Source organism: Macadamia integrifolia, chromosome 12 (genome assembly GCF_013358625.1).
Source record: "Macadamia integrifolia cultivar HAES 741 chromosome 12, SCU_Mint_v3, whole genome shotgun sequence".
Classification (NCBI taxonomy): Eukaryota; Viridiplantae; Streptophyta; class Magnoliopsida; order Proteales; family Proteaceae; genus Macadamia; species Macadamia integrifolia.
Window position 1 is genome coordinate 17,910,629 of NC_056568.1, and position 17,565 is coordinate 17,928,193.

A 17,565-nucleotide genomic window follows, 5' to 3' on the forward strand; every position below is an offset into this window, starting at 1 on the left:
GACGTCTGGCTTCAGTGTGACACACCCATAGTCATATCTCTCCATATGCCCAATACCAAGCCTTGTGATGGGATCTTGAAGTGTCGGAGACAGAGCAAACTCCCGTGCCATGTGGTCTTAGATCCCACATACATGGCTACCGATATGCCACTTGGATCTACATCAATCCCAAATTCTATTAATTACAATGCGCCCTCTCTGCCTTAATACATACTTTAAGGCCCAGACAATTTCTACAAATGATAAATCCAACCCGTAAGACCTAGTTTTACTACCCAAGAGCATAATGTTTTGCTTAATAACGAAGCCGCACAGAGGCATTTAGTTGAACAGGGCTCAAACAAGATAACATTTAAATGATTTCTCAACATTGATCCCTAAATTCCTTATAGCCCCTTGGCCATCTCGTGCGCTTTCATCCTGATTGCCCAAGGAGGCCTTAGCTTGTGTTGGCGTAGGTGTTGATGTGTGCCACCCATCTGATGCCCACTCCCATCCACCCCTGCCTGGCACTGCAACTGCATCCCATGAGCCATGGCCCTTGACTATGGCTGCTGCCATTGGCATGTTGGCCTTCCACGTGTTAGGCCACAACACAAAATGATAATAATACTGTGCTATGCATAATACTCTTCATCACTACTCCCTTAGGTCATTTAAAACCAAATTACCCTTGGATCAATTCAACACAAAATTTTTTATTTTTGGACCTTATACTATACTTGGAAAACCATATTTTGACTCGGCTAAGTTGCCTGAATTGAGTCAAAATTTTATAGAACCTAGTTAAGAGTCGTGTAAACTCTACTAGCATAAAAAAAAGACAAGATTCAATCAGATTTCGAGTCACAAAATATTCTATTTTTTTACCAAGTCACATAAAACTCAATGAGTCTGGTCAATACTCAAATCCCTAAGCTGAGGACAACAAGTTTTCTAGACCTTTACTTGGAAAAGGGGTGAATTAGTCCATCAGTCTCTATTGACTTTGATTCACCACCAAGACAATGGTTATAACTCATAACTAAATGAAACAAAAAATGACCCCAGCAAAATCACTCTAACCATGAGTTAGGGTTTGTGTTAGGTTGCGGTCCGAGAAAGATGTTAAGCACTTCTGTCCATCCCTTAAAAATCAAACTTCAACCATAGGTATTGTGTATTATGAATGGACCAACTAGCATACACACTCAAAAGAAACATGGCAATATAAAAGAAAGAGAAGAGATCAAATCAACGTACTCGTATCTAGTTAGCTCAACTGATATAATATGGAAGTGGCATTATGAAACCCTAAACTAGCATTCAAATATTATGGAAATGATAAAACGACCACTCAATATACGTGGTGATAATAAATATGCATGGAAAAGAATTCAAGGCATATGGACATGGGGTTTGTTATCATACAAGCATAGAATATGATACAAACATAATATTCAATGGCCTAACATAAAGGGGAAAACAAAGCAAAATGTTGGATATTCATATACAAGAAAATGACTAAACTACCCCAGGGCATGGTATCCACAATACATCAAACATGGGGATCAAGGTGATGGGGACACAAGATAATGATTAAACATAATATAAAGGGATTTAACACCATAAAAAGAAAAATAAATTCTAAAAATGTGTGTACAAAATGATGAAAATACCCCTAACCCTAATAAGAACATGTAATAAAAAAAAAAATGAAAGGTAAAACTTACACAATAAAACCATCGGCTACAACTTATGAAAACAATGTTTAGACACCAAATTTTGTCTCCCCTAGAATGGCTAAGCAATGATAAGTCAGAAACCCGCTTATTCATGGAGTGATTTTGTATTTATGGTCTTGATCCCTTATTAGACCTAGGAAGTGTATCTTTGCTTCCATATCGGCATAGGATGGTTAATTAATTGAGCAAAAATGTTTTCAAATTTTGAAAATGGCTTTGACACTTCGAATTGACCAAGACCACCCAAAAAACCACGGACCAGTCCTAAATTGAGTAAAAAAATCTAATTGGATTAGATCCATTGAGTCCACCTGAGCCAAACTCAGTTTGGCTCAAGCTGACTTCAGATGTATTTTGTTTGATGCGACTTACATCTGGGATAACACCAGCCAAATCAGCCAATCTTTTGCTTATCGCCCAAGGTATGCACCTAGACATACTCTAAGGCCCCTAGGACACCTAAAAGACTCTAGGAACCCATGTGACAAATGTGAACATTTTTCCACACCTTAGGAAATATCTACTTCCCATAAACAGACACCAAATCCCTCTCTAAAGAGGAAAAAGATCACCCCACATATAGAAACATTTCGCACTTATTTTGGTTGACCAAGAGGTTTCCAAACTATAAATACCAGACCCCTCTCATGCTTTTTGGTATCTCGCATAGCACTCATTGTTATTATCGTTGAGATTCACGCATTAGAATCCCACTTTGTAGTTGCTTTGTTGTACACTACATTAAATATGGTTTGTTCTAAAGATTACTTGATCCCACACCCTTCTAAGAGTTAAGTATCATTCATAAAACTTGTAGAGGGGTAAGTCTTCTTTTATTTACATTTTATGATTCCTCATTTTAAATTTTTTGTATCAAGTTATCGTACTTTTACTGAGCACAACTCATTGTTATCCCTAGTAGGCCAACAGTGAAATACAATCAGTTACATGAATTTTCGTGGCAAAAATTCTTCAAAGTTGTATATTGACATCTCATCTATCTATTGTAGAGTTTTTATATTTTTATATTTAGTTCATTATGTTTCTTGGATTACTCCCTTATTGTTCTGTCCACAAGCTGAGATTTCTAAATCATGGATTCTCATATTGTAGGCCATCTTAATGGATTCCCCTATTTTTTTAGCAAAATATTTCTTCTTCAAACTTGTAGGCCTAGATCTCCTCTATCAAACCTAGTTTTCTCGGATTTTGCTTAGTTTTCATTCTATCTCTATCGAAGGCTTTCTCACATCTAGTTCTCATTTTCTAGCATGTTTTGCATCCTTTTCCCTTATTAAATGTTACATGTCTATGTTTAATTTATGTGAACTATTATCTTACTTGTTTGTGTATAATATGCGTGATGATTGTATATCGTGATCCCAATCCCTGTGTACATAATGCTAATGCTAGGGATAGTCTTTCCATGTTCCATGAGGAAAATGCTAGGACTAGCTTTTTGTCTTGATTTCTCTATCATTCAGCATGTTTGCTTTGCATTTGGTACACTAACCATGCAAGCATATGGATATGGGTATATCAGTTTCATCCTTTCTCTTTATTTTTCTCTTTGAGTATTGTGTCCAACATATTGAATGCTAGATTCTAGGGCTTACCATGTCGACTGTATGTTATATCAGGATATTTGCTTTACATTTATCAAAGTGACTGCGCAGAGCAACTAGATACTAGTATTTTAATTTCGTCCTTCTCTCTTTACATGTGTGATAGCCATGTATGTATGATCGAAACTATTCTACCCTTTCAATAATGTATGTTTACCTAGGGTTGAATTTTGTTTTGTAACCGGTGGACTAAGGTATCTAACCCATTCATCAGACCGCAAATTGACATGAATCTTGACCCATGGTTAGATAATTTGGATGGAGTCGGTTAATTTTTCTTTTAGCAATGGATCCTAGACCCTAATCTATGTGGAGACTTTTGGTCAATAGAGATCGTTGGGCGCATACCACATATTTATGAAAAGAGGGAAGGTCCATGAAACCCGTTGGTATTCACACAATGCAAATACGATTAAACTAATGGAGAAAATCACAGAAAAAATATATAAAACTCACTTACTAGAGAATTTATCAAAATGCTCCTATACTTAGACATAGCCTAAAAGAGCTTATATATGAAAATTGAAAAGGAAAGACCCCAAACTTGAAGATTAAATGATACAAAATATGAAAGACCCATTGAACATAATAAACAGGGATATAATAATCATAAAAACCAAAATAATTACAAAAATATCCTACATCTAAACATGAACTAAGAAGGAAACATGAAAAGTGTGGTGGGAAGAACTTATACCTAAAACCAAAGATTAGGACCGTTAAAAATCCTAAAAAAATCTAAGAAAACTAGAAAAAAGAAACTATATTTTATAAAATGAAAACATCGATTCAAAACTATGAAATACAAGACAGGAAACAAGCCACAAGAGGGAGGGAAAAGGGAAAATTAGAAGGGGAAAAAAAAAAGACACTAAAAAATATGAAAAAAAAATACAAAGATGAGACCTAAAGGTAAAACTTTTAAGAAGAAAGCGGTATGAAATTCAACATCATATAATTTTGCACAACATCATTGCCCTACTGAGGGTAGTAATGATCTGTGCTCAATAGACATGGTGTAACTATTCATAGAAAACTCTAAATGGAATCAAATAAAATCAAAAGGAAGAAGAGTCACTTAGATGCAACATTTGTAAAGAGATCTTAGTGGTTGGAGGGGTTGAGGATCAGGTTGCAGAGGGCTCAAGTTAGAACTAGCATAGTAGAATAACAAAAGCTCTCAAAAATCGATCTCCAATACGTAATACTTCTTCTCAATAGTATGGAATCCTCCCAAAATGTGAGGGATCATTTATTTGTAGCCTCACTTGACTCCTAATTTCATATCATGGAAGGCCATTTAGCTTCTATTCATGTGGGATATCCTTAGGGAAGAGGTCAATCTAGGATATATTTGGAGGGTGGCAACTTAGCCAATGGAAAGTTTCTTTTCATCTCTTGGATCCCAGGGTCTTAAATTATGTCTAGGTAAAATCCTTAGTCAGTAAGGAAGAGTATGGTCGAATCCAAAACAAATTTTGCGAGATCCCTACAAGTTCGTAGAAACCACATGTAATGAGTTCTGGACCACACATAACTGATAGAAAATAAATGCGGAAACGATTCATGGAGATCGATGAGCATGCATGATAAATACTACAAAGACATATTTTAGGCATACCTGAATCTATGGCAGAAGAATAACAACTCCTCAAATCTCTTTTCGTATGCTCCTTGTACAACACGATCAATGTTGGTCTGGTCTACCCTCTTTCCCTTTTACTTTTGGTCATTAGCTTCACTTAATGGGTCAGTGATAACTATATATAGGGGTGAGGGTAAGGACCAACCCTGCAAGAAAATTAGGGTTTCCTTCCCATTAAGGAAACAATACCTTAGGTCCACACATAGTAATATATATTTCATATGATTAAGGTATGCTAATGGAATCTAATATCTCCATAGAGATCACTTACCATATTGGCTCCTTTCTGCTTACTCCATCTATAGTCAATACCACTAAACCAGTTTTGGAAACAAATCTTGGACTATGCTAGCCCACCTAATTGCAAATCTTATAATCTCCCACTTGGGCAGCATATGTCACAAGTTTTAGATTTTTTAAATGTGGCTTCAAACAAAATAATGTTGAATAAAGTGCACCTTAAACCAAATGCCTTGGTCTGAATGAGAATTACAAACACCTAACTATATTGATCATCACATCTAAAGCGATATGGGACCAAATACGTCAAAGTGTTCATAACCTCACCGACTTGGGCTGAATAGTATGAAACTGTGGTATGAAAATAACATGCAATAGTGATCATCATGCCTATGTCTAAAGTGGTCCAGGCTCGAAAACCAAATGAGCCCTATGAGATAAATACCGAAGGCTCATTAAATACAAGCATCTCCCAAAAGCTCAAGCTTTGCTCAAGGAAGCTCATTGAGACTAGGTCTGAATGTCTCAATACACTAGTACCAAACCTCAATCAATCGAGGCTTTACTAGCTACAAGATGTGTGATACTGAATGAGGTAAATACACTACATATAGCCTCAATTTTATGAAAGAAACAACTAAACAAGTGTATATAAATACGCAATTGTCCATAATAAAAATGCATGTATATTCTTGAAACAATAATAATGCATCACAAATACAAAATAAATTGAAACAAATTGAAAGTCAGATGCACCCAAATATATGAGCGAAGCTCCACTAATGAAGTACATCAAAAGAACTAACAAGTCCCTTATCAGTAATATACTCTTAGAAAACCTCGTCCCGATAGCCTGTGCTATGAAGACCTCGTCCGATATTTTTATTGCAATTTAGAGGTCTCGTATGAGGATGGGGAGTACTCCCTCACCAATTTGGTGAAGGGAGTAAATATTGTTTTGACTGTAGATTTACTAGCGACAATCCTTGGGATATCACCGAGGGTGCACACTTTTACAATCCCCCAAGGATCAAGGCTATGGATCTGGATTTGAGCATTGAGAGGCAAGAGGCCGTCTACATGACTATCTTTGGCCGTAAGGTGCGTCCCATGTTTGAGGCAGCTTATAATGCGAACGCTCGTGTTTTCGCCCGCTTGGCCCAATTCAATCTGCTCCCCAGAGCGGGTCACCGAAACCAAGTGAGTTTCATAATCGCCTATCTTGCTTATTGTATTTACGTGGCCTTGGAAGAGGGTGCTCCCCATTTTTGCCTCCCCTACATCATGATGACGACGATGGAATACCACACGATGCACCCCAATGATTCAGCTTTCCCCTATGGAAGGTCACTCACCAAAGTATTTGAGTACTTCCAAGTGGATTTGATGGGGGAGGAGGGGAAGTATCTCGGGGATACGTTCACTAGGGATAACTTGAAGAGGATGGGGCCGCCGATTCTGATGGGTGCACCACAGCAGGGGGATGAACACGTGGCATAGGGCATGGAGGGAGAGTATGTTAGTGAGGGGGATGAGGACTATTTCCCTCATCCAGATGAGGAGGAGATTGATGAAGATAAGATCCTCGAGGAGGAGCCTATAGAGACTAGGGTTGTAGACCCACAGTCTAGAGCTCCACCACCTTTAGGTGGGGCTTTTGATTTTCAGAGATTGATGGATAGTGTCAGTGCCATAAAAGACATACAAGACAGGATTTCGGAGCACATGGGGGAGAGTGTCATCCTGGAGTTGGAGATACAAAGCAGGTTGGGGAGGATGGAGGCTGATTTCCAAACTCTAGCAGAGGACTTGGATAAAGTTTCCAAGGGTATCACTGCCGATTTTCGTCGAGTGCAAAGGGAGGTCATCCTAACAAATGATCTGCTAGACTTCTATGACGACCACTTCCATTGCACATTGCGGCCCAAGTGGGGAAATACATCCACTGCTCCCATTGATGATTGATGAAGCGACAATTCCTCCCTCTACTTTCTTCCTTAGAGCCATCCTCCAATTTCCTCTTTTCTAGCCTTATCTTTCATTCTTCTCTCTCTATTTGATGATGATAATTATGATGTGGTTGTATATTTTGATACATTTTTATGGTTTGAAACTTAGTAATGTTCATGTGGATGTTTATAACTTTTTGGATAAGTTTTACTTATTTAACTATCATTTTATTTTTTTTTGGTGACAGTGTCTGTCACCCCTCTTTTTGTTTGTTATATTTGTATAATTGCTTCATTAGGTGACTTTTTGTAAAATTTTAGAGATTCAATATAGCGCTGTTATGCTACCAAAATTTTTATTAAATTTTGCATTCACTAGTTTATGGAATCGACCAATTAGTCTTTTATTAATCCTTTAAGTCCTACTCTTATGCATAAAATGAAATGCAAGACTTTAAACTTTTTCATCTTATTACAGGTTTTAGTTCTTTAAAGCTTTTATGTTTATCCAACCCTAGATCCTATTATAAGATTTTATAGGATCTAACTTGTATGCTATAAGTGGGTAGAGCATCATGCTTTGATACCACCGATGTCACACCCCATTCACACAAAATTGGATCGGTGATCGAGTTAACTCTTCTTAACTCAAAACTTGCCAGGATCATCTGATATAGTAACCACAGCACATCATACACACACACATACACTAAACAAAGCAAATTTTGTATTTTAATGGAAGTCTTACATATATTTACTTGTAAATACCCCAATACTCTTAATACCCAAATTGTAATACATAATACATTTACAGGTGTGCCTGTAGGCATGATATATACACAAAAATAACAATTTACATATCTAGAGCACAAAAGAGGTAACATCATAAAATAATAAAAAAAAAATCTCATGTTGGTACTCAACGTTGCTGTCCTGCAACACAACTCTCGCAAGTGCCCCCGTGCCCAAGATCTTCTGGGACCCACTAGTCTTCAACTGAAAACTCCACAGTGGGTCCTGGCTCTAGCTCTTCAGTCGAGTAACCTGTAAGATTATCTAAAAATGGTGTGTACGTGGGATGAGCTCACTAGCCCATTAGGTGAAAAGAAAGACCAAACAATCATTCGGAATACAAATGCACCTACACGTATACAAGTCCATTTTTATTATCTTAAACCACCTAAACATTAAATCTAAGTCATGGGTCATGTGCTATTCACAGCCACAGTGCACATATGCCTCGGGTACGAGTCGCGAACTCTATCAAACAATACGCTCATAGGGTTGTTAGAGAATGTCAGCCATGGGTATCGAAAAAGTAAATTGGGTCTTACCCTACATTAAAGTAAAATGGGTCATACCCTGCATTAAATTAAAAGTAGTACGATTGACCCTCTTGTTATATCACCAAAGTTGCTGACCATCCTAGTCATCGACTGGATGTACAACTAACCACCACCGTTGGTACACAACCTCGAGCTTCCCCCCAGTGATATACCTAACACCTAAAGCCCTGCTGGGAAGGGTAGTAGTATAGGGATATGTCATTCCTAACCGCATGCTCCTATATGAGATAGTACGACTGCATAGTGCCATCGCATCCCATTCTACGGGCCACCAATGCATTCGTGTCCAGGCCGACTACAGCATCTAGTCTAGTAATGCATCATATTCAATGATTTAAAGTCATCAATCTTATAACTTAATGCAATGATAAGCATTTAACAATTAAAAATATCAGCATATCAAGTCATAAATGAATTTCATAATGCACATGTCAATACATGCAAATGGCATCTGTGGATGACTAGACTACACACATTAATGAAGTGATGACATGGCTAATCTACAACAATAATGGAATGATGCAAAAACACTCTAAAATAAATTCAATATCCTATTCCCACTTACCTAGTTGTGTACAATGATCACCCTTGGTATGAGGAAGATCCGACGTGTAATGACTTGAGTTTCTAATACAACCTATCATAAAAGAGTTGAGTTTAGTATATCTCACTTTGGGCTCACAACCAACGGAGTACAATAATCTCAACATGTTTAAAATCACTAGAGAAGGTTGCCCGACCAATTTGGGCCCAATAAGAACCCAACAGGTCAGATTAGTAGGTCAATCGGCGGGCAAGGTACCCACCAGTCCCTACTCACTGTTTGACCTAGGGACTCTGCCTGGACCTACGGGCCAGGAGCAACGGGCCAGGTGCCCATAGGTCCTTGCTCATCGCTCTATCTAGGGGCTCTGGCTGGACCAACAGGCTCGGATTGATGGGTCCATCCACTTTTAAGTACCCACAAATCAGAATCGGGATTTTGCTGTTCACTTCCATTCTCCATCCCACTTTGGAGAAACTTCATGGGGTCAATTAGATCGCGTATTCCACACATCTAAGGTCCCATCTTATGATTCTCACATCTAAGGTCCCATCTTATGATTCTAACCTAGATCTAGGGTTGATTCAAGGTTTTAAGCATGGATCTTACCTCTTTGTTCAAGAACACATAAAAAACCCCAAATCTCTTCTCTAGCTCAGGAGATCAACAAATGCTTCTCAACGTCACAATCTCTTCCTGTAAACCTTCAAAAACAACATGTAGATCCTTTATTAAACCTTAGTTTCATCATTTCAAGCGTGATTAACAAGATCCAAAAGATTCTTACCCAAATCATAGGATTTCACTTAGGGTTTCATGAGGGTTTAAGAAATATAATCTTTACTCACCTCAAATCGTAGATCTTGAGATGAGGGTCACTAATCCGGTGTCGGATTCAAAGTTTTGACCCCGGCGATGTGCAATGATCATCTTTTTCCCCATTTCTTCCTTCTTTTTTCCTTCTCTCTCATCTTTACTTTTCTCACCCACTTTGTAAAACAAAAAATGAGGGTGAAGAAAGTAATAAATGTTATTTATAATATCTAATGATCAAAGTGGTAGGTCACACTGGTGGGTCCGACCCACCTATGACCACCCACTAGTTGGTCAAAACTTAGTCGAAACATTGGGAATTTCAATGGGGCTTGGCCCCGACACGTATTTCACTCTCGGTAATTGATTAACGCGGGTACTTGACATAGTATACGGCTACGTACCTTTAATATGCGTACATGGTCCGGTGATATGTACAAGTGCATGGCTTGGGCACACGGAATTCATTAGGCACCGACTCCAACTCATCTAGCCAAGCCGAGTTCAGTGTTACCCCTACCATCATGTTTCATAAAGTACTCGCCTCGGATCGCTCGGGTTCAGGTCCTGCAAGACCAAACTGAACCAACAGAAAAATTAGACTGGGGTTTAGAAAGTAGGGTATCACACTTCTTGTTGTCCAAACTTTTAGATAATTCTATTGAGACTGCAAGCCTTCAATATATGTCCTTTTGTGCACCAATGAAGGACTACTTCCTTGGCTTGATCCTTACGTTACTTTGATGCTTGGAGAAGATACTTTCCGATACCGATTAAATCAAAAGCATTTACATCAGTCATACACATATTATGTATCACCAAAACATAATGCAAACTACAATGTCCCAACATGCATGATTACTGGAGAAAGCCTATACGGACATCTACGGTCTGAAGGAGTGTACAATTGTATGACTTAGTGCTATTGAATATCTAATCTGTTTATTTTCTGTTATAGATTTCTGACCATGCTCATTTTCATTGTTCTCTCTTACTGTGAAGACAAATTATGGCTCAACTACTAGTCATACATGTTTGTCTTGCTATATATGTTGCTCCTATTCATTGATGTTCTCTGTGGGTTGAATCCAACACAAATAAATATTTTCCCCTATTATTTATGTTGGAATATTTTCCTATAAGAACTTGACTAAGAAGATGGAATCTGAGATTTAACAAGATTGTTTAGACGTGGGTTGAGAGATATATTAGAGAGAGATTTTTACGAGTTTGAAATTAGATGTAGTCCACAAGATAGAATGGAGGTTCTTTTGGAAAATTTCTATGGCATGTTGTCACCAAAACTTGGGATCAAGCCTGACCTTTACTTCATCATCTAAAAAAAAAAAAAGAAGTGGTTTTCTGTCTAGGAGTGGGCCTACGCCGGCGCTCCCTATGTCTATCTCTCTCTTCCCCAAAATGAGGGGTAGAAATGTCTCTTCACATGGAGTGGAGATAGATAAACACATGGGGGGCACTGGTATAGGACACATTCATGGACATAATTCTTTTTCTGAAAAAAAGAAGAAGAAATAAATAAGAGTTTAGAGCTTTAGAAGGTGGATTAACTGGGAGATACAATAAATGAACATACAATTTTTTTTCTGGGTGAGAAAGGGATGAGAAGGTCTGTAGGAAATGCACGAATGGTGAAGGTACTTTTTGTTTCCACACTTCCACAACACAATTTAAAGAAGTTTCACGAATGGTTGAGGAAGAACCTTTTTACCTTTAAGGTCTTTGTCGAGTGGGTTGGTGCCCATTGTCATCAAAGTAACAAATGGGATTTTCAACTTACGATTTTAGGAAGACAAACCCTTTTGACATCACCCATCCTTAACCATTATCTCTTTTCCCCGTAAATATGATAATATCAGTAGTTTGTTAAGACTAATGAAACAATTTAAACAAGTTTTGTCCACTTTGACATCACAAATAGCAATTATTTGTGATGTTTCTGGAAGCCACAAGATAAATCTAAGCCATCCATTTTCAAGATTGTTCTTTCTAAACTGTTTTTGCTCAACGTTATGAGAGTTGCATGGTAAGCTAGTACACATATATGGACATCAGAAGATGCATGCCAATACATGAGAGTATGTTTGATTGACTTAGACTATGAAAAATTGATACATAGCTGATCTAAATCATGTGCTTTTTTTCTAATGAATAATTTTATTAGAATCTTTATCCAATGATTGAAATGAACACATTATTTGTCCATTAGATAGAACAGATGTCTTGTGATATTTAGAAAAATAACAAATTATTATAACAATAATATTTTACCCTATTTAAAATATGACTAAAAGAACTGATTAAACAAGCTAATTCACAATACAATGGTTCTCTTGTATATGGTTTTTGTCATTTTCAGTCGATGGATAAAAAATAATGAAATATGACTAAAAGAAGCAACTACTCATGAACCGGGCTATATTTTGCAAGGTCAGTACTACAATTGACATGTCAGGATCCTTTTAGGATTGGGATCCTCTCATGAGCACTGATAACACAGGTCGCGCCTATGGTTACTTAGGTGATCGACACGTATTCAGGTGCTAATCTAACGACTGTATTTTTATTGACCAGAACATAGGCACCACGTCCAGAATCATTAGATCAACGCCTGGATATATATCGATCGCCTTGATAACTATGAGTCAACATGAGCAATCAACGCTCAATAGAGGATCCGAATCCTAGAATGTCTACTGCTTCTATTTTAACCTTTTGGATTGATTGAGTCGTAATCACGTGCAAAATAGACATCGTGGGTTTCCATCCAAACGGGACAGAATCGAACCATCCCAACGGCCCAAATATTCACTGCCCTGGCGCGACCAAACGCTCTCTGTTCTCTGTTCTTTCTATAAGCGGGGAATTGCGAGTTAGAGTAGCAGCATAAACACAGATCACACACACACTCTCCCCTCTAGAGCAGGAGACTATCTTTTGCCCCACACAGCTAAACTCTCTGTGTCCCTTCCCTTTCTTTTTCGAGGGCTTTCGCTCTCGAGAAAGAAAGCCTTCTGATGATCCTTAACCTTCACCCTTCTCTCCTATCCTACGCCCCACTCCTTGCAGCGCTCGCAGAAGCATCCTTATGCGGTCGTACATTCGGTTCTTTTCTTCAAATGTAAGTTCTAATCCCTAATATCCTCTTCCTTATATTTCTTTCCTTCTCCCCTCCATTCCCCAGTCGTTTCCGTTCGAATCTGATTTCTTATTTTCAGTTCTGGTGAGAAGATCCTTTTTTTTTCCCTCTCATTTTAGAACTCGACATTTCTACTTTTTATTGATTTAAATGCAAGTTTAGTCTGTTCCATGTAATAAATTTCTTATCTGTTTTAAGGAAATTTCTTTTCTGCACTGCGGACAAGTTAAAAATGATTAATGTTTTTTGTGAAGGTTGTTTATTAGTGATGTTCATGGAGTAGAGATTTTCTGCAGGAATTGTGATCACAGAATGCGCTTTTGGATGTGTCCCGGAGCTTTCGTTACGGAGAAGTAGCTAGTTCGTAATTGGAATTCTTTATTGGATTTTAGAATTTAGGTTTTCCCCCCTTCATTTATGTTCAGTTTATGGTTTCCTTGATTTAAAAGTTCAGTGCAGTTGAACTGCTGTGAGATGGTTCATGTAACCGTTGATGGTCTAAACTTTCTTATGTTCAAGGATAATTTGGTGCAGGAATCTGGGGTCAAGGATTCAATTTGATGGCGTGGACGGAGACAGACTGTGGTAATGGCAGAGAGAGAGACACCACTGATGATAATGACTGCTTGAAAGGAGAACGTCCTTCTACTGATAAGACTGGTTCTCCATTATCCATCTCTCCCACAAAGAAGAAGTTGGAAGGGAAGGATGCTTTGTCTTATGCCAACTTCCTTCGCTCCAGGAATAAGTTTGTGGATGCTCTTGCTATCTATGAGAGTGTTTTGGCTCAGAATAGTGGGAGCGTTGAAGCTCACATAGGAAAGGGAATCTGCCTTCAGATGCAGAACATGGGCAGTCTTGCTTTTGAAAGTTTCACAGAAGCAATTAGGCTGGACCCACAAAATGCAAGTGCTCTCACTCACTGTGGTATTCTGTACAAAGATAAAGGTCGCCTTCTAGAGGCTGCTGAGGTATGCAGCCACAATGGGCTTCTTATGTTATTGTAATAATGCATTTAGCTTTTTGAATGATAGTTATTTTGTTATATCATTCAATAGATACTGGGTGCCAGCTTCACAATTTTTCTGTTGTCTCTCTCATTGTCTAAATTCCATTGTGTTGATTTTTCTCACCGCTTGAGTATTTTTTGGATGGAAAACTCACCCTTTGGTAAATATTATTAAGCAAAATTCATGCGTAAGAAGTATGCCAGGACACGGTAGCAGTCCTTGCATGATACATGGGTGTGTCAGACTAGCTTTCTTAATTGGGTTGGAAGATTGACTGAGGTATAGATGGTTGGTAGAGAAAGATACAAAACCCAAGGGTTTTGATTTGTTGCAATAAAAAATGTGGTAGCTAATGAGTTTCTGATATATATATTTATTTATTTATTTTAATTTCTAAAACAAAAAGTGCAACAAAAGTGGTTTGAACATTGCGGTGGAATTGGGAAGCCAACTCCCTTTGTATTCAGATATAGATGGTGGATTTTGCAATTCATTTGACTAAAAAGTCTATTTAGCACTGATTCTGGTAATTGAGTGGAATACCGTTCTTTTATACACGGTGGATTATTAGAGGCTATGAGACAATGTTTATGTTTTTTTCCTTTATGTTTTAATAATTAACCTTCATTGTCCACTGGTTGTGGGCTTTAAATTCGCAAGAAATATTTATGGAGAAGTTACGTTGATGCATTTATACACATTCTTATTGCTAGATATGCAACAAAACTCCAATGTTGAACTGTTTAGCCTCGATGTTTGTATGGAGATGTCTCCTTTTATTGTTGTTATTAGGACAAATGTGGTCTCGAGTCATCCACTATGGAGAAAGCATAAATACTCCCCCTATTGATCAAAGTTACCGAAGTACTCCATAATCCCATCTGAGTGGCCATGGGGAAGAAATAATAAAGCTCAATTCAATTTAGACAAATATTCCCTAACCCATCCTATAATCACATCCATGACCAACAAAAAGAATCCTATAATCACATCCTCTTTGGTTAGGGCTGCTGCAAGTTAGAGCTGTTGCCTAAGTAATCATTAGATCATTAGAAGAACTTCAAAAATAGTGAAGCTGGCATTGATGTAGGATGGGTCCAAAATTCCTTAGGCAGAATTGTGCCCTGCCTAAGTTAACCTAGTCTGGGACTAGGAGGAGGGTTTTGCTAGTTATTCAAGAACTATACATACTGAGAGTAAGTAGATGATAGCCACGGAAATCCGGGCCAACTCTGGAAAAGTTTGATTTTTGATAAAGTAACTTGATTTCTCCTATTTAGAAGCTTTATTATCAGAGGAAATGAATATAATGAAAATATGCAGATAAGAATGATGCTTGGAAACTACAGTCCACTCATCGTTAAGCAGTACAACCAACAAGACGGTAGGGCACGCACTTATCTTTTATGGATGGCTTCTCAGGTTATAACCAGATTGGAATGTCACCCCGGGATTTAAAAAAAAAAAAAAAAAATGAAACACAGTGTTAAGCAGTGTATTACCAAAAACAAAAAAAAATGATTTTAGTCCTGTATTACCAAAAACAAAAAAAATGATTTTAGTCCTTTCTTATTGAATGAAATCAAAAGAATCTTCTTCGTCTTATTTCTCTCCATTTTATTTGAAACACAATCACTCATTTGGGAGCAAACATATCGAAGGGTTGTGTGTTTCTGTCAAATTGTAGTTGTCAAAGTACACGTCCAAGCCATTCAAGGAACATGAAGAAAGCTCCATCCTTGGTTAGGTTAGCTCTCGATACCAATTAATGCAAGGCCAGGTAGGAACTACCCAACCCCAGTCGGGATCCCACAAATTCAAGTCTGAAATCATATTTAGAACTAAAGTTCAGATCTGGTTGAATAGGGAGATCTCGATTACTCATAAACCATAACTCAGATAGAGCTGAATTTTGGATCATTGGAGATCCTAAATGAAAGAACAAGCCATAAAAATTTGAGCAAATTCTGTCGGATGGATTGAGAGATCTGCTGGTTGCAAGAAAAAGGAAACTTTTGGTTTCTTCAAGAACTATGGCTGGAAGCGATGGATGATCGTCAAATTTCGATCAAGTGGTCCTCCTAAGGTCGTCAACAAACTCAAAATCGTGTATCGGTTAGAGATCTGGTCTAGAAGTTATGCACTCGAACTTTCTTTTTGGGAAAACCTTGTAACTGGAAATTGATATTCCAAAAGAATTTTTCCATTTTTATACAAAAAAACAACATAGACCCGATTCGTTGTTAATTGTTTGATATTCTATTTCAGGATGCATACATACATATATAGATTTATACCTCATCTTTGTTTCGATAGAAGGGTTCGATGGTTGGAGCCCTTTCATGAAATCGAAGAGCTGGTCCTCTTCCGTCATGTCCAAAATGTCCAGGGAGAACTACGAAGGAGATGGCCTTCACATACTCCCACACCGAGGGGGGGGGGTGGGGCGTGGGGGAAGGGATTGCACAAGCCATGCAGGCTCCAACCAAACAACTCATAATTTCATTATCTTCAATATGTCGAATGAACTGGGTTACACCGAAAGTTCTAATTGTAGTCTAATGCTGAAATAGAAGTAAAATCTAACTCTATCTCCTAATATCAAGCTCAATCTAAATCTATAGTGGAATCAAACTCTAGAACTATAATGGAATTGAACTCTAGCCTAAATAAAAGATTACAAGATAAATCCAAATAAGTAAATACTTAAACTACTAATATCCTACTAGATCCAAATCCCAATTCGCCCCGTTCTCCCAGGTTTAGCCTAATCCAAAGAACTGCTGCTGCATCAACCTATGAACATTCTACATCGACGATAGTGACAGGGAGAAAAGTACTGTTATTGGCACAATATAGAGAGAACTCAACAGAATTTAGAAAAGGAAGCAGATAAAACTAGTAGGCGGAACAACTAATAGCTGCACATGCCCAATAATGAACAAGAATTGTAATAGACTTGAAGCATGAAGCGTCTCTGTGAACCACCTATGCAACATGCATGTTAATGATGAGTTATCATGCTTTAGTTTGTGAGACCATAAAACGTCAATGATGGGTTCTCCTGCTTCAGTTCATGAGACTGAATCTTTTCAAGACTTCTCTTTTTTGCCACTTGTTAGTATTTTATGGAAAAACAAAGGAATGGTCACATTTATGAAAAAAGGTGTGGACTGGTTGACATGGTAAGAGAAATAGGCTTTGCTGATTTTTTGGTCTCCAACTCTGAAAGAATATGAGAGAACTCAACCTTTCAATTGCATGCAAGGTGTCGATATGTACCAAACATATCAGTCCGATACATATCGATTTGATCCTCTGATACAAATTAGAAACAGTACAGAAGGGAAAGATAAAAAGGCATATGTATCAACCTGTTGGTTGATACAACCTGATACAAGTAGATACATAAGGCTATGTAGCATGACGGGCTTCTCAGAACTCACATGTGCAAAACCAAGACTATGTGGCTGAGATTCTATTCAAAATCCATCTCTTTGGTTAAAAAAAAA

At 37.9% G+C, this 17,565-nt stretch overlaps 1 protein-coding gene across 4 annotated transcripts in view; it reads left to right on the plus strand.

Annotated features, from left to right (window-relative positions):
• Window positions 1-12,731: 12,731 nt before the first annotated feature.
• The window catches only part of LOC122057098 (probable UDP-N-acetylglucosamine--peptide N-acetylglucosaminyltransferase SPINDLY), a 79,110-nt gene continuing 74,276 nt past the window's right edge, over window positions 12,732-17,565 (plus strand). For 2 of the 4 annotated variants that reach the window (XM_042619100.1, XM_042619103.1), the window contains exons 1-3: window positions 12,732-13,025; window positions 13,340-13,442; window positions 13,578-14,014. In XM_042619100.1, coding sequence (XP_042475034.1) covers window positions 13,604-14,014 — 411 coding nt within the window. In that variant the 5' untranslated portion in view covers window positions 12,732-13,025; window positions 13,340-13,442; window positions 13,578-13,603. The remainder of the gene's footprint in view (window positions 13,026-13,339; window positions 13,443-13,577; window positions 14,015-17,565) is intronic. The other 2 variants (XM_042619101.1, XM_042619102.1) reach the window with 2 other exon arrangements.